Source organism: Toxorhynchites rutilus, chromosome 2 (genome assembly GCF_029784135.1).
Source record: "Toxorhynchites rutilus septentrionalis strain SRP chromosome 2, ASM2978413v1, whole genome shotgun sequence".
NCBI classification, from domain to species: Eukaryota; Metazoa; Arthropoda; class Insecta; order Diptera; family Culicidae; genus Toxorhynchites; species Toxorhynchites rutilus.
This window is the reverse complement of record NC_073745.1, coordinates 322,672,280-322,690,848: the sequence shown is the minus strand read 5'-3', so window position 1 is coordinate 322,690,848 and position 18,569 is coordinate 322,672,280. Positions and strand designations below refer to the sequence as shown.

The 18,569-nt window shown below is 39.8% G+C and overlaps 1 protein-coding gene and 1 long non-coding RNA gene across 8 annotated transcripts in view; one reads left to right on the top strand and one right to left on the bottom strand.

The window, feature by feature from the left end:
- Window positions 1–18,569, bottom strand: part of LOC129768247 (calcium release-activated calcium channel protein 1) — a 108,236-nt gene that overhangs the window by 11,533 nt on the left and 78,134 nt on the right. Inside the window, exons 1-4 of one of the 7 annotated variants that reach the window (XM_055769754.1) lie at window positions 11,952–12,194; window positions 10,837–10,966; window positions 4,500–4,887; window positions 4,258–4,404 (exon numbers count right to left, since the gene is read on the bottom strand). In XM_055769754.1, coding sequence (XP_055625729.1) covers window positions 4,258–4,404; window positions 4,500–4,784 — 432 coding nt within the window. In that variant the 5' untranslated portion in view covers window positions 4,785–4,887; window positions 10,837–10,966; window positions 11,952–12,194. Of the gene's footprint in view, window positions 1–4,257; window positions 4,405–4,499; window positions 4,888–5,022; window positions 5,433–5,599; window positions 9,520–10,836; window positions 10,967–11,951; window positions 12,195–18,569 lie in introns of those variants that run through there. The other 6 variants (XM_055769753.1, XM_055769758.1, XM_055769759.1 and 3 more) reach the window with 6 other exon arrangements.
- Window positions 10,714–11,724, top strand: LOC129768252 (uncharacterized). The gene is made up of 3 exons (XR_008741649.1): window positions 10,714–10,802; window positions 10,858–11,002; window positions 11,531–11,724. It is a non-coding gene; the product is annotated as an uncharacterized LOC129768252 (long non-coding RNA).

Genomic DNA, 18,569 nt, shown 5'->3' with positions numbered 1-18,569 from the left:
AGAAAAGGGAATCTTTATTTTATCTGACCAAAACATTATTCAATAATAACTCTTTCTTGAGTATGTATCTTATTGTACTCTTATTGTATTGTTATTGTACGGCCATCGTCCACGGTATGCTAGTTAAATGCTATGCTAGTAAAGAGTATGCTTCATCAGCACCGGATCCGTTTTGCTGCATAATTTCAAATATTTCGGAGTTCCGCCATATACGAGTCATGAACGGAACCAGCTCATATACAGTCAATGCTTGTAAAAAATTCTTTGGCGTTGCAAGTTGCTTGTATGTTGAAAGAATGGAGTCCCTTTCTATTAATAAACTCATCCTTGTAGTTATTGGGTCTTTTTATCAGGATATGGGTATAATCTATACCACCGATTGCACTGGGCATTCGATATTTGGACAACCAGACCTTTTTTCATGTTCCAGTTCTTGTGTCGTCTGTGAAAAACGAATCCAACCGTTGGCTCTGATATAGGGATGCCATCTGGTCAGAGTTGGAAATCAGGACACACCGTTACGATTATGACCAAACCATTTTGATTTTTTGATATAAATAAATAAGAACACGCGAAATTCGTGTATTCATAATTTGGCGGTTTCAAAGTCATCAAACATCAAGTGCAATAGTACCGAGGTACAAGTAACATGTATGAGACACAGTGGATGCCAATCGAAAATTCTGGCAATGTTTCGGTGTTTGGATACGCTTTTCATAATTAGATCTACCTGTAATGTTTCATAGATGATTTCAAACTTCTGTTTCAATAAAATGGCTAAGTCTTAATACCGCTATCAGCTGACATTTATGAATCACATATTCAGCGTTGACCGCATTATCCTCAAATTCTTTTGTGAAAAGGGGTACTTCTGGCGTAATTCGTCGGCAAAATGATGCTTTCGTTTAGACGTTTGAAAAAAATTAACTCGGAATATTGAGACAAAACACAAAAACATCACCGTGGCCAGTGAAACAAAATCTCTAAATGAAAGTAGTTGAAAGGTTTCGTGGAAGATCCCACTGCTACTCTAGGTTTTGCTCGAAAGCATAATACAATGAAAATAATTCTGATTCTGCAACAAAATTTAATTTCTCTTGGAAATCAGGACAAAAGCTAGATTGTGAAAAATAAATCAGGACGCCCCAAGTAGGTCTTAAAATCAGGACAGATGGTCACCCTACTTTGATAACGATCGCCTTGCACACAGCCCATATCGTTTTGCATACTATTGTTTGGTGGATACCCAAATCCTCTCCAACTTCAATCTGGAATATATTTGGGTTTTTTGCGCGATCTCTCGAATAAATACCATCAACATCGGCAACTAACTGGTTGGAATGGTAGATTAACAAAATACCCAGAGTACATTTAGGTGTACGCCTTATAATCTTGTAAATTTTACGTAATTCACCAAACGATCTCCTGCGAAGCGTGTCTGAGTCTGCTTAGAGGCACACTCAAGGTTGCCGGAGTGGTTACTTGACTGTTACGGTTTTATTCATACGAATTGTGATGTTCGAAAAGTAAACACTCATTTTTCGTTTTTTGTCATACGGATGTGAGTAAAAGCTTGATCGATTTCTTTTCATCAACTTTTTTTTTAGTTAATAACTCAACTGCAAAAAAGTTCCAATTTAAGTTCGCTATAGAATCCGATAGATGAGATTCTGACCTATCTTCCACATTGTCAAATACAATTGGGAATGTTTTCCAACTTTAAATTCCGAAAGTAAATTGAAATAAAACACACTTAGAATTCGAATTTCGATGAAACTTTTATTTCAAATTAAAGTTTGGTTTATGCCATTATGTGTGAAATACAACATCATTCAAATGTCCACCTAGGGCTTCCTCGCACACCTTGATCCGGAACAGGTAATTTTCGATGACTTTTCGGGAATGGAGCGGTATCTCGGTCATAACTTCACGAATGTTGTCTTTCAAATGTTCAAAAGTTTGCGGAGAGTTGGCATAGACACGGTCTTTCGCGTAACCCCACAAAAAAAAAGTCTGGCGGGTTCAAATCGCATGATCTGGACGGCCAATTGGCATCACCAAAACGCGAAATTATGCGTACCTCAAATTTCGTTCGCAATATGGCCATGTTCGGTCGTGTTGTGTGGCACGTGGCTCCGTCCTGCTGAAACCACAAGTCATCCGTATCCATATCTTCAATTTGTGGCAAAAAAAAAATCGGTTAACATGCGGCCATAGCGCTCACCATTCACAGTTACCGTCTCGCCGTCCTCATTTTCAAAGAAATACGGCCCGATGACTCCACCAGACCATAATGCGCATCAAACAGTGACTTTTGGCGGATGCAATAGCCTCTCAACAATCACGTGTGGATTTTCTGAGCCCCATATACGGAAAATTTTGGGTGTTCACATAGCCACCGAGCTCGAAATGTACCTCATCGCTGAAGAAAATTTGATGCGAAAATTCAGCATTTTGCTGCTGTTGTTCGTTCACCCAATCGACGTATGCCCGACGCATTCCATGCTCACCACTCTCTAATTTTTGCACCAGTTGGACTTTATATGGATGTAGGTGCAAGTCCAAATGCAAAAATCGCCACAATGATGTGTTTGACAAGCCCAATTGCTGAGCACGCCGTGGAATCGAAACATTCGGGTCAGAAGCAACAGAAGCAATATTTTCGGCCGAACGCACATTACGATGATGCACAGGTTTCACAATATCCGCTACGGATCCAGTTTGTTCGAATTTACGCACTACATTAGCGATTGTGTGCTCTGTAGGCCGTCCATGACGACCAAAATCCGTCCGTAATGCTCGAAAAACATTTGCCGGTTTTTCATCATTTTTATAGTATAATTTAACAAAATTAACACGTTGTGCGATGCTAAAACGATCCATTTTGTAAAATGTGCAGACATTCAACTAACGATATGACGCTTTGGTTGACAGCTATGTCAAACGGTTGTCAGCGCAGGGCTGTATACTTTCGGAAGCCCGAAATGGAAAACCCTGTATTTGCAGCTAGATTATGACCAGAAGAGAAAGTCGATGTAGAGGAATCGATCAAATCACATACACCCCTTTCATTCTAAGCCCCTCAAATGTCAAAAAAACAACAAAATAAGGCAAGGGATAGGAAGGTGGAAGGAAGGAAGGTATTGAATTAGAGAGACTTTAAACTCTGAGAGTTCATTCGTCTCTAGGAAGGTGGAGGGAAAGGTAATGTTTATAGATTGTAGATTTATTATAAATTGGATAAATCTTTATAATATTCGGAAAAACTGGAAGTTTTTTGATTCAACTGGATGACTAGATCGAAAAAAAAATCTGGAAGAATCCAGTTCAAACTGAAACATTGGCAACGCTGGTTACAACATGGACTCACATTACTTCCACAGCGCGTTTTCAAATCTCAATAAAAACGTTGAAATGAGTCCTACTTTCTAAGGGGCGCCATCAACGCATTTTTGCAGCATCTTCCGGCACATGTCAATATTTTGTTCTGTTTCGCTAGCGTGTAGTTTTATGAATTTGTAGACATGTTCGCAGTGTTGGCTTACATGAGGGGTGTTTTTTTTCACAGATAAACAAATGCCAAATATTTTTAGATTGTTAATGTCTTTGAGTTCCTAAGAAACCGGCCTCATCATAATCGTGTGGAATGGTTTCGCATAGAATATGTGAGATTCGTCATTCCACTGATTTCACGGGAACTAAGTAACACTGATTCCACTCTAATGACAATCAATTGCCAATCAATTGACTCTCGGAAGCGCTCGTCCGGGTTAGAATGCGGATAAGCTAACTTGCTGGTACGCGAAAAACGTGTGCGCATGGAGAGGAGAGAAAGGGACAGTGGCATCCCGCGCGCCAAACGAAATTTCTTAATTCAACGATGTTATTATTTATAAACCACAACACGGCGGATGGCGGAGCTTCCGATGTTTGTTCGCGAAGAGGAGGGAATGCGACAACGAGTGACAACACTACACAGCACCACTTCCCATTCTTCCCGGGAATCGACCGTACAATTTAAAACATTTACCCTGACCGTGACACCTGCTCTTTTTTCCCTGCTCTCTTACATTACATTTTTTCGTCGACAGCATGTCGCGCTTATTCTTCTTCTTCTTTGTTTTTAAGAGGCTTTAAACTTTGCAGTTCATTTGCCTCTAGTGTCGCGCTTATTCAGAAAGCGTTTGTTTGAATGGTAGAAATGATATTTGCACAGAGGGCGCGAGCTGCTATCGGCAGAGAAGCCGTTTGACTCACCATTGCGAATCCGGATAGGAGCGCGGACGTTTTACTGGACGCCTTCAGTTTCGCTCGACTCAGCTGCAGCTTCCGCCAGGACAGATAGTGGGGTGAGTTATATCCGCCGCCTGATTGTGACATCGTGCCGCCGTGTGCTGATCGTCTCTGAAAAGTTTAACGCCACAGGAAGAAAAAACAAGTTATTAGTAATCATATGTTTCACAGCGGTGTGATGCGAGAATGATTAGATGATCGCTCACAATCACCTCGTCCCACAAGTGATAGCTGGCTCCACTTCCGCCTCCGCCAATGCCACTGTAAACTGCTGCTGTCGCCGCTCCGGTTGATGATGCTCCGTTGAATTTCGGCGTTCCGGTTGTCCCAAAGCCGCCGCCACCAACACTGTTCCCAGCTGTGCCTTCTGTTGACTGTTTTTTGCTTCCGACAGCGGCGATTACTCCGGCGGAAACAGGTTTGCTGAATTGCTCGTAGTACGGTGAGTTCAGGCAGAGATTCGATTCTGAGCAGCTCGGGTGTAAATGCATTGTCTCTTCGGGCCGCGCTTTGCGCCGGCGCTCATTCACTGTTCAAATTGATCTTCTCCCACAGCGTCTCTGCGATGTTCTCTCGCGTGCGCGGTGTGTCGCACTAAGGCAGTAATTCAGAAAGTTAAAACTGAAGCTAAACTGAACTCTCTATTCGATTGAGTATTTTGAACAAATATAAATCTACATCTTAGAACAATAGGCAAAATATTCAGAAAAGATCTACCGATTTTCCTACCGCTCTAAGGTTGGATCTCTATTTGTTCACGATTCGTATTGGTCTCTCTCTCGGCACAGGTATGGGAGGTTGGGATCACCCGATCGTGTATTGGCTGTTAATTAGTATTTCTATTAGCTTAACAGACGCGAGAACACCGAGAGTGAGAGTACTCTGGTGGCGCGAAGCGGTATGTTTGTGAAGAGCACAGGATTCTATTTGTATGCTAATAAACGTCCGATAATAACGATCAATGAAAAACGAGCAATTCAAAGGAGTGAAATGTTTAAAATTTAAACTTGTTAATCTCCTGTTTACTGAGAACGATCTCGTGATTGAAATAAGTCTGTACTTGAGAGCAAACTGGAAAATGATTCGACACAAGTATTTGAAATTGCCCCTTGTTCTAGACTTAATACGAGACAATTGGTTCCCTCTTAATTACGATTTCCAATCGTCATAATTAATATGAGTATACCACTTTGAGTAATCACTTTTGCTAAACACTTGCGCAGCGTTATTGTTCATGAGGGAGGTAATCGAAAAAAACCGGTCGATAAACAGTGCGATGTCTACGCGTGCCACGTTCTTCCATTACCAATTTGCAGAAATTTATGCACTCATTCCACCGAGCTGATCGTAGCAGAGCGTTTACGACCTAATTCAACCAGCTTGGCGTGGCTCTTAACGGCAATGACTTAGATCCATTACGGTACACAATCAGAATAAATAAATTGAAAACTTTCGAAGAATCACCGCCACGCCACGCAACGCCAAAATATTTGGACTCGAATGGATCAATCTGAAAAACCGACTGAAATAACTCGCAAACAAGTTGGTTCCAAATCACACCACCAACTGGTTAATATCCCGGCGGCCGTATAAAAATAAACGATTTGTGGACTAAATATCGAATAAATGTTCTGAACTGCGCTCCTCGTTCAATCGGTGATCGCAGCAGGCGTAGTTGCATTCGATGGCCGACTTACTTGGCGCACATGCGACAAACGCCACGTAACGGATTCTCTACTTCAAATGAAGCGGTTTTGAAATTGAAAGATTGAGTGGTTGGAAGGATCAATTCCCTTCTAAGAAGGTGTACACTACTGGCATGTAGTTGATGTATATCTTTTTGCAGCCTACGGTACTTCGGCGGGCAGTTCGAATGAAGTGTTTCGCCGCTAGATTGTGGGATGGTAACCGTATGGGAAGCAATTGTCCTTTCACCACTGCCCAATTTGGATGCTTTCGTCAACATCTGCTTTCCGCTATTTCTTTGGCATGAAGGCTTAAAAATGGACAATAATTTGAATATATTCACTTAAATGAATTCAATTTGGGTATATTGGTTTGGAATACGCGTGCGTTTGAGAGACATGAGTATTTCGCCAGAAATCTTAAAGTCACGAAATGATGGTGGAGAGGATGAGCCGCTACGCTACATCGCACTTGTTTACAGATATGTGTTTTGATATCGTAGTCTAGAAGTAGAAGGAACATTTTTAATCAGATGATCTCGTTTCTCTTTCTGTCCTCAGAAAAGGGAAAATAAAGCTCGAGTCATTTCATATCTGGACGCACTGTTTATTCTACTGTGGCGCTCCCAGTGGTCTGATCTGAAATGTTTTGACATCAGTTTGTTTTGGAATGTTTTTTCTTTCAGTGCTGGAAAGCTCATTTTGTCGGCAAGCCGCCAATACAGCGGAGAGGTACTACAGTGGTATCGGAACAACGGGTTTGATTACTTCGTAAAGGACAACAATCCACCCAACTGCCCTCAATTCCGCCCGATTGAGAAGTATTGGGCATAGCCAACAGAGTGTCCAAAGTATGATAAGTGGTATCCGAAGAAAAGATCGAGATTTCATCAAATCCAAATGTTAGTTTTTCGCTATTTTTTCTTTAACCCTTTGTGGTTGAATTAATTTCCTTTGAAAGAGATCCTCCTATCTTTCCACGCTGATAATTTTCTGTTTAAACGGAGAACTGTTATCTTATTCATAGAAGCTCCGTATTAATGTCTGAACAGGTGTTTTTCCCCTGTTGGGTACATTTTCCACTACGACCAGTTATTTGATCTATTGTGGCGGGCCCCTATTTGTTGTAAGCCTTATCAGGGTGTCGTATCGCTATTAGTTGGTGTGATTTCCACTTGCTGACTGTAGACATGATCCCAATAAGGTATTATAGCACGAATGAACTTAATTGCCTTATTGGGGGAAGTTATCCAAACATCTGAGGGTTGCATTAAACCTTTATCGAAGAAATTGCGCCTTCTATGAAAAAGTGCTTCGCAATTACATAATAAATGTTCCGAGCTTTCACTTTCTAGGTTACATAAACGACAGGTATCATCTTCCAATTTACGTAGTTTCTTTAGGTGGTATTTACTTGGACAATGTCCTGTCACTAGGCCACTGAAAGTGCATAGGTCTTTTTTTGTTAGACTGAGAAGTCTTTCAGTTACTTTTTCACTTGGTGATATAAATGATTTAGTCTGTCGAGCTACTGTACTATGTGTCCAGATGCCATCAATCTTTGATTTTTCCCAGTTCTTGAATTCCACTTTGAGGGTACATTCAGGGGCCCCACAAAATGATTCTGGTCCTAGGAATGGTTTCGATGATCCACATCTAGCTAACAAATCTGCTTTTTCATTACCTTCAACTTCACAGTGCCCTGGAACCCAGAATAGGTTCACTGCACTTTTTTAGCTACCTCTTGAAGACGTTGAATACACTCCCAAACTAATTTAGAAGTACAGGTAACTGACTTCAATGCTTCCAATGCAGCTTGACTGTCAGAAAAAATGCCTTTTTTTAGCATGTCTATAATTGCGCCTTAGACAAATTGTTGCACATTCAATAATTGCCTGTACTTTTGCCTGAAATACAGTTGGCCACTTGCCCATTGAAATTGGTATGTTCACTCCAGGACCGGTTATTCCAGCCCCGGCTCTTTCGTTCAATCTGGAACCATCAGTGTAGAAAATTATAGATCCTGGGTGAATATCAGGTATCCCTGGCTCCCATTCAGTGCGGCTTGGCTCAGTCACATTGAATAGTCGTTCAAAGTTATATTGCCTGCTCATCCAGTCCACCTGAGTTAGTATCGGATTAAGTTTGAATTCCTTTAGAATAGTTAAATGACCCCTAAGGTCTTCATCAAAAAACAGTTTTGTTCTTTTCAACCTTAGTGCGTTTTTTCCGTCTCCAATTGAACGAATAGATATAAGGGAAGTAGATTCAACATTGTATCTAGTGCTTTGATGGCGTACTACGAATTGCTCCTGTGATAGAAATTGTAGCTAACCTTTGTAATTTTCCTAGCTTTTCCTGACCATGCTTGGATTTTGTTTTTGGCCACCAAACTAATGACGCATATGTTATTCTAGGTCTCACTATAGCAGTGTAGATCCAGTAGATCATTTTAGGTCTAAGTCCCCATTTATTACCGAATTTTCTTTTACTAATTCAAGATGCATTCGTAGCCTTATGTATTATTTCATCTAAATGCGAGTTCCAATTGAGCTTGCTATCAAGAGTTACTTTTAAATATTCCACCTTTGGAGAAAATACTATTTTAGTTCCCAGCAAATGCAAATCTGGTATTTTCATTTTCCTTCAACGTGTAAATGGAACAACAGTAGTTTTATGAGGATTTATAAATAAACCCTCATCCTTACACCATGCTATGGTTAAGTTTAGAGCAACTTGCAATCTATCTCTGATTACATGCTCATATTTTCCACGAACTACAATTACAATATCATCTGCAAAGCCTATGATTTCAAATCCTATCCTTTCAAGAAGTGCCAGTAGGTTATCTACTACCAATGACCATAACAGAGGTGAAAGAACCCCTCCTTGTGGGCATCCTTTCACAGTATTTATTGTAACTGTGGCCTCTCTCTGATTACTCGTTATTTCTCTGAACAGGTTTAATAGACATTAAAATTCGTTAAGAAAAAGTGTAAACTATTACACGGTTGAATAAAGCATTAATTATTATCCCTTGCTGTGATGACTGAGAGCAGAGTTAACGTACAATAAATGACCTTCATTTTGAGCACTCGACATTTTTATTTCATTAACATGGTTCCGGGATAGATCCACACAAGTGAGAAGAGATTTCAAGTTCAGTTTGAAAGAAAATAAATTTGATTCATCTCTGATCATCAAATGGAAATGCATTTGAATGCACTTTGGAGATAATCCAAAATATCTACCATCATCAAAAACGTCTTCGTCGTCTGAACGGCTGCGCATCCGCTTACCAATCGAACGATCGTGGATTAACACCCAGGGCCCTCCATTGATTGAAACATCTTCTTCAAGGCTAGAGTCGAATGAAATTCGTAGTGTAAAGCCTTTATAATGGAAAAATTGATCAATCAAAAACATCACAACATGTGGTTAGATACTTGTGAACAATCTACCATCATTACGATAGAAAACTACTATCGGTGTCAACTGCATTTTGTGCGAGAAAGTTTTATTTCTCGTGTTGAATTCAATAAAATCTGCGGCCGAAAGAAATTCAATGGAATGATTTTTGATACTCGATGTCACGAAAGTTTCAGCGCTTCATTTATGGAAATTTTAGTATCGTACACAAGGATTACTTCGGTGAAAACGCTTAAGAATGCAGAATTGGGGGCGCTGCTGCATGAGGATTGAAGTTCAAAGGCAACAGGAATCAGCAGAATAATTATTTAATAATTAAGACTAGAGAAGAGAAACAACAATATCAATGATTATAAGTTTGGAATATCATAAATAAACGATTTGTGATAAAATCGACCACATAAAAGCAGTCTTTAAAGTTTCGCTCTAGAGATGACTTCATGATCGTCAGATACATTGAGTAGAATTCATCAAAATTATTCCTAAAATGCAACATGAATAGCAGGAGGAAACTGATACCATAGTGACCAGAGAAGGGTATCCAGGGGTTACAAATAGTACAGGAATGCTATACCCTATAATATGCTATAATATGCATGTGCCCAAGGATGAATCTCCCTCCTAACTTGTCTGGCCTGCACTCAATTGAGAAATATTGAATAATTGGGTGAAACATAATCTCATTAACACTCAGGAAACAATTGGAAACAAGAAACAGTTCAAAGCAAATTGGCGTTCAGCATTAAATATGGTGGATACAAAGAAGCCATGGGGGAAATCAGGGTAAAACCGACACCCTAAGGATTTCCACATATTCCCAAGATCTACCATGTGTCTTCGACTTCAAATCGTTACCGAACCTCTCTTCAACTGTTTATGAACCATTCTATAGTATCTGTTTCCGTATCCACATACACTTACGTTCGCACTACACTTACATCTCACTTCACTTTGTTGTACTCATTCCCGTTTCGATGAAGTGTAAAAATGAACTTCGTGTAGAAAGTGGAGTGGATATCAAAATGACCCTGTGTTCATTTCCAATGTCGTTTCTAACAGAAACATCAGTTGTATTTTGTTTTGTTTATCCTCGAGTTGTGTCGATACACCCAGAAAATGGATTACTAAGAAAGCTTTCAAATCTATTGTACACTGGAGAAAAACTTTAGTAAATGCAGCTACCAAATCTTTAGTAGTCGAAACATTTGTAAAATGTACACATTTTTTGTGAATATTACCAAAACTTTGTAAAACTGATGTCAGATGCAATGTACATCCCTACCAATGATTCGTACATTTTACTTCATAGCATGTGTAACCTTGAGTATTTTCATTTCTAACAACTGTGTGTGTGCGCAACCGCCATTTCTCTAATGGAAGCGAAGCGATTTGGAGGTAAACATTCGGTTTTTATTATGATTCATTTTACCTAAATATTTTCCTTTTTCAGCCTAAAATCGTAGAATCCATAGCAAAAGTTTCATGCAGCCGAGGCCAAAAACGGCGGATGTCGCCGTGCACAATTGATTGATGATCCGATTATTGTTTGATTTTTCCTACTATGCAGCGTCCATTGGGATTTCCAGTAAAAATAGGTGAATGCTCAATTATTTTTTAAATATTTGGCACTGTGTTACGCAATTCGTTCTATTTTGTTTCATGTGTTGATGTAATTGTTTCAATTTAACTTAACAGTAATCAGTCAAAACGAGTTGAAAGGACAGAAAGACGATTGTGTGAATGACGTTGTACGTTTGTTTCAAGTTTGTACTTTACGTGTAATCATTAATTCTAACCGCGTAGATGAGTCCGATACGCGTCATACAGAATTCCATCGAGTGTCCGATATCAATGACTGAATATAAAGAGGATATGATCTCGTGTACTGGTTCGTCATAACTAGGCTATACGCAGGTTTCCCCTTAGCTGTTCGTCGGAAACGCGAATGATGACATTCAACTATTTGTGTTTCGTGATTTGTGTTCATCAATCGTTTTTGGACAATTTCAACAACATATTGACTTAGAATGTTAAGAATCACTTTTTCAAAATCTAGAATCGGTCATTTGCACATTTCTGCTCTCTGCTTAAACACAACACTTTGTTTCTAATTTTCTTTCCAGCCGTCTCGTTCTAATGATTCATGCGTCAATTAAATCTATCATGATCTCAATCTCAATGAGTGCTTGTTTGGAATGCGACACCAGCCATTTTATCATCACCGAGCTGAACAAAAACACAATGTTGCAAAACTCCCACGATACACACGATTACAAATGGTCACAATAAACGTACGCAAGTGAAGTCGGTCACATAATTGCGATTATTCATCGTGTATTTGTATGAAACGCTCATACTTTCTTCTTCAAGAAACACCACCAAACATTTGAACACCACGTGCGCGCAGTGAGTTTACAACTAAGAATAGCATCATATAGCATGCGTAACAATTCACATAAAAAGAGAAAAACGTCGCAAATTAACCGATTTGTTTGTTTTCACGTCGTGAAGAAGTTCACATAAACCGTTTAATAGCCACTTTACCCAAAATTCCGATGAACCGAGTTTCGACAGAGTAAAAATTTCGTCCAAATCAAGTCGATCCTTTACAAACACTGACCATTCGGTCTCGCTTTCGGACTCCATATACTGGGCGTTCACGTTCGCGTTCACTTGGGTGGAGAGTTGAAAGTCACTTTGGACGACGGCAAGACGGTGCAATTTGTCGACAAAGTGGGTATCGCTGACAGTTTGTGCATTTGAGAGAGGTTTTTTCTGCTTCCAATCACACACTATACTATGCCGTAAGTAAGTATATATTGGAGGAGAACGAAATGGGAAACTACTACGCAAGTGGAAAACACACTGTGTTGAAAACTGCTAGATGCAACAATCGTTCGGTTCCACAAGGTTTTAGGTATGCCGAGTTGGTATGTGGACTGGGGTGAGCAAAGTGGAAAACGAAACCGATCCTAGTTTTAGGTTACCGGTTTCAGACGCTGCCCTAAAGCGTTGGAAGAGAAGTGAGAAGTCGTATAGACAGTGTTAGTGAGGGATGTTCAATTTTTAATGACCTTCTCTGAACGTTTACTGTTCATGTTAGTGTCATTCCATTAATGGGAAAACGGGAGCCGTTGTTTTCCCCTGAAGAAAATGACACTTGACATTCATTGTTGCATGTTGTGGCAATAATTCACGAGACCATGATTCCGCGTGGTTTTAAAGCCTCTATAATTCGAACTTGCAGACCGCAGTCTTTCTCAATACTGATTTCAGACAAAGCTGATTTGTTCGATAGAAAGGACAAATGAAAGACTGGTATCCACATAGTGATGTATGTTCGGTGGAGACACTGTGTTGATTTTCACGCCGTCTGGTGGAGAGTGTTTCTTTATATTTGCACCACATCATTCTTGCATCTGTACTGGAGTGCAAGTTGAAAATTTCGAAAACGATATGGTAACATTTGGGGAGCAAGGATTCGAGCGTTAACATCTCTTTGCCGGTTGAGAGAAGTGGTATTACAATTACTTTCAAAAGATAAAAAGTGTATAAGTGATGTTTGTTAATTATTGACCTAATTTTTCACAGCTTTAAAAGCCAACAAATGAAATCACAAAAATCTATAAGTTTTGGTGAAATCATAAGAACTCAGTAGATGATGCATGTCGTCGGATGGCCGTGAAAGTAGTATAAATATCGTGCTTACCCTGGCTGGTTTCAGTTTCTGTATTGCTACCATGTTGAACGAACGTGCAGAGCTTGCACAAGTTAAGCATAAAAAATATTAAAAATATAACCAATCTTCACATAACGGTATGAAAACCAACATGGTGCTAGTTTTCATACAGATATGTGGAGATTGTTGCGTGTAATTGATTCACACGTACAAATTGTTGAATTTATGGTGGTCTCTCTTCTGTAAATTTGGAAGCGTGTTCGGATTTATTGGTGATGGTGATGTTTTGAATTATAGAGGCTCTCTCAGATTCTCAGACTTCCTCAGTTAATACGCCTCTAGCCTTAAAAAAGGTCAATTTGGAAAACTAAATAATACATTCGGCCTTGACAAAGACCATTTGGAATGCTGCCGCTGTCGCTGCCAAATGGTCACTAGCAAGATGACTAATAAATCGTGAATGATTTAATGGTGACATTTCGATCGAGCAATTAATTTTTCGTGAATTCGAGCATTGTTTCAGGGTTTAAAAAAAAACCCGGGTGTGAAAAAGCTATTTTCAGTAGTGAGTGCTGTGTTCTTCTTCAACACCAAAACAACATTGCTCAAGTAGGGGAAGGGTGGTAAAGACGGACACCCTAAGTAAAAGTTGTTTTTTTTCGCGAATTTCACAAAAAAATATATAGCTATCTCACCACAAATTGACATACTAGGTCTCTTTTTTATAATAAAATTTGTCTTTGAGACAGAAATTTTGAAAAATTAATGTGTCCGGCAAAATAAGATTGAGTCGGGCTGTTCTTTGTAGAATCCTTTTTGTTTTTATTTACAATTTTAACAGAAAGCCAGCTTGGTGTACACAGTAAGTGTCAAAGATATTGATACACTGTATTGCAAGTTTGTACATCATTAAAGTTTGAAATAAAAATGTAATTTATCAATAATTCAAGGGTGTCCGTCTTTCCCGACTTTCCCCTATTACTTTGGCATTGAACTTAGCAAATTTTTGTATTGAAAATATTTTTCTCTTCAATTTTTAGGTCTTTTTCTTTGGTATTTTAACTTCTTATATCAGACTTGTCCAAATTTTTGTATCCAGATCAAAATGAGATATCCTTAAGTTTTTTCTCCTGCTCCAAAAACTAATTTTGGAAAAACATAGATAGCATGCATACTTGCGAAACAAACACTATAGCGCATATGCATTTTATGCAAGTATGGATTATTCCTTTCAATTACGAATTATGCGTCGAATAGGATTGTTCAGATCATGCACAATGGAGCACATTAAATCTATGGTCATCTGAACTTTGGAATGATTTGAAGGACCTATAACATCTGCTGTTTTTATTAACTCAAATCCAGCATAGTATGCACGCTCTTTGATCCGTTTTGGGTAAGATTTCTTGCCAATTGAATATTTATTGTAACAAATACAAACTAATCATGTTTTTCTTGTTTTCTTGTAATTGTTCGTTATTCCTGCCACTTCTGTTAACCTGTTTGTACATGTGGTTATATTTCAATTTCATATTCTCGTTCATTTTTGACGTGGGACTACGTCTAACCGGAAGATATAGGGGGTGAAATGGAATCTAGGCACTGAACAAGTAGGAAAAAATGCAAGATTTGGAACGCTTATAACTCGAGCATTTCTCAATAAATCGCAAAGGTTTTTGCATCAATTGATAGGAAATATATCTACGCATCTATCATAACGAATAACATTTCATTTTTCTTCAGATAAATAATTGAATAATTGTGAAATATCAAGCATTGTCAAAATGCACTATGTGCCCATTTTTGATTGGTCCATTTTGTGCTCCTCAAATCGTACCGGCCAAAACGGGCAACCAGAGCAGCAGCGAAATAGAATGAAGCACGATTGGAAAGGAAAAAGAAAAAAAAATGAACGAAACATTGGTCGCAGCTACCCCGCAAGGGTAGCTAGGCCGAGCGCGTTAGTACCAGTGCACCAGTCCACCAAGCCGGCGTTATATAGTTTCGGCCGCCGAAGTGATCGAGTTAGCTGGCAAAGCTGCTCGCGACGATAAGAAAACCCGCATTCGGAACAGAACACATTCGGTTCGGTGGACATCAAGACAACAGGCAGTTGCAGCGAGTGGCGAGTGGCAAACGCAATCGCAAAACGGCTTCAGGTAACAGAAGAAAAAAGTTTGTTCTTTATACAAACTGCTTTGATGGCAAATCCAGAACAAGGCGGCATCGAGGGCGTTCGAAATGGTTTTTTTCAAAACCACGAGTACTAAGTTTTCTAAATTGGAACCATTCCATAAAACAAGGCGCTTTTCAGGGCCATTAAACCTCCCAAAAAAGAGTTTAGGAAATACAGATCAATGCTTTCTAAAACAATATCCAAAATAATAATAAAACACAAATTGATTTTTTCATAATTTGTTTGCCAGGATATGATGAGTATGTGAATTTGGCAGTTGTTCTGAGCTTATTGATTTTCACCAATTCTTAAATTGCTTCTAGATTGAAAGTACAGTAATTTACACTTATCTCGACATTTAGCTAATTGGACGGACCTGTAATGCGACATATTTAGTTGGACATTTTTGTAAACATAGAGTTCGGGGTCCAAATTATGACCCCACATTGAAAGTCGACACTGTACCACTGTCATCGCAAATGTTCAATTACAGGTTAAAATTACCTCCAATCCGATACTGAGTGGTGGTAATGCGACGTGCCATTGAATGTAATTTACTGTAAAATATGTCACAAGCTGGATGGGAAGAAATTTTCCAACTGTGAAAGCTGTGGCGAGTGGCAAATGCAATCGCTAAACAGAAAGGTTTAGCCGAACAAGATGGGGATATCGAGTGATAACAAAACAATAAACTCTTTAGATTGAAAATAATTTTGTGATCCTGAAAAGGACCCTTTTTAGCCTGCATGTGAATCCAGGCTTCTTTTTGGCTTTAAGAGGGTTTACACTTTTCAGTTCATTCGCCTCTAGTGAATGTATTTTTTTTTTGCCATCGCTCCCTTTTAACGCTCATGCGTTCGTCTCGTTGGATTCGCCCCTCTGGCTGAGTCTGCCGATTTGTCTCTATCCTGTGAGTGTGTACCGCTTGAGTATAAAACACGCGGACCCCAAAAAAATATCTTATTTTCTTTCAAACCGTAAACCCGTGTGGTTGTACGGCATCGGCATCGTGGACGCAACAAAGGAGGACAAGTTAAGGGAAAGGCAAAGTCTCACTCGAACCGTGCAGGTCTCCAGTTCCCTGTTGGTCAGATTCACTAATTGCTCCGCAAGGGTAACTAGGCCGAACGGATTGGTCCCGGAGCACCAGTATACCTAACAGCGATTATAGAGTTTCGGCCGTCGGAGTGCTCGAGTTGGCTTGTAAAGCTGCTCACGACAATCAGAAAACCCGCATCAAGAACAGAGCAGCTTCGGTTCGGCGCTCATCAAGGCAACAATTAGTTTCAGTGAGTGGCAAAGTGTTTCTCCGGCACGTCGCATTAAATGTAATTTACTGAACAACATGTCACAAGCTGGATGGGAAGAAATTTTTCAACTGTGAAAGCTGTGGCGAGTGGCAAACGCAATAGCTAAACAGGAAGGTTTAACCGAACAAGATGGAAATATCGAGTGATAACAAAAACACAACACCAAAGGTTCTTTTCAGAACCATCAACATATTCATAAAGAGTAAACAGTAAGCTAATCCATTTTTCAGGTAGATAGGTAGGTATTCACGTAGGAGAAGAAAATAAAATAATATATTTAAAATATATATTTAACAAAAGCTGTCCCCTTTGTATAGTCCTACGTCACTCCGGTTATGTCCCCGACATTACCCACCCGTCTTTTATCCTTCCCGATTGCTCCCCGTGAGAAGAAATGTAGTTTTTCGAATCCAGTATATTTTTCCTCTTAATGTTTACATTCTTCGTTTTGTTGAGGTTATATTCAGAAAAAGTTTCATTCTACTGTGTCCACGAGAATAGGAAGGGTGAGGGAGAGATAATATTCATATATTGTGAATTTATTTTACACGAAAAAAGGTAAAACTGAAGCACACATATAAAAACTGGATAAAACTGGATAATATTTCAAAAAACTGGACGAGGATTTAACTGTTTGACTGGATCGAGAAAAAAAGTGGAAGAATCCAGTTTAAATTAGGAACATTGGCAACGACTGCGGATATCAGTGCTGAACCCAATCGACAAAGAGTATTATGGGTTAGGCTCTATGCAGGCAGAATTCGGAGTCACTATGTAAATAAAAGTTAATGTAATTGTAGTCGCGTCGCGTCGCTAAAGATTGTTACTAGTTATTAGGAGATAGAATAAAAATTTCATTCCATTGCAAGTAAATAGAAGGAGCGCTTCACTTTTTTTTTCTTTCTAAATATTAGGTTGTGCAGTGCACGAGATGGACGAGACGCCACTGGGGAGACATGATTACCAGTGAATGGTATTTTGATTCGGGTGCCACTTACCACATGGTACGGACCGAGCAGAAGTTTGTGAACGAAGAGAAGGTGAACCATGATGTCGGAACGGCGAACAATACCAGCATGAAGGCCGTAGCGAAGGGTACCGTCGTTTTGAACAGTGACGATGGTCAAATCGATGTTGGCGGAGTACTGAAGATCCCGGAATTAGCTACAAATTTGCTATCCATAAGTCTGCAAAAAGGGAAAAACCCTTTTATTCACCAAGGACAGATGTGTAGTTCGGGATGAAGACGTCGATCTGGTTATCACCGGTGTCGAGGATGGTGGCCTGTACAGAGTCAATCGATCGGAGAAATCACTTCTGGTAAGCGGAATTGAGCTTTGGCATCGACGTCTTGAACATCTTCACGAAGGTGGGCTGAAGAAGCGAAAACAAATTGCGGACGGAATCAATTTTCAAGCCGGAACGTTGAAGAATTGTGTTGCCTGTCTGGAGGGCAAACATGCGAGGCGTTCGTTCCCTAGCAGCGAGTCACGAGCTTAGGAGCTGTTGGAGTTGATACACTCCGACTTTTGCGGTCCAGAAGAGGTTCCGTCGTTGGGTGGAAGACGTTATTTTGTGACATTTTTGGACGACGCGAGCAAGCGCGTGGCGGTTTATTTTTTGAGCTTGAGCTTGAGCTTGGGTAGACTGTACAATTCGTAGTTGCTCTCCGTGATTGACCTGAACCAACCAAATTGCACAAAGAACACACAGAATGACGCTTGGGACTAGCAAATCATTCTCGTTGTGCAATTTTCGGTGATTCGGTGGTCAATAACGACGCCGGCCACGTCCTTAGAGTCACCAGGGGAAGGAAAGGAATGTTAGTATGATATTCGCTGCCCGAAGGCCAGAAGGGTCGCCTCTATAGCGTGGTTCCCTAGCGTTTATCAAGGAAGGGATAATTGTTAGTGGGAAGTGGTAAGAATCAGGATTCACTGTGGTAAGTGATGTGATTATGTAAACGCAATCTATTGAATGGAACTAAATTTTGAAAA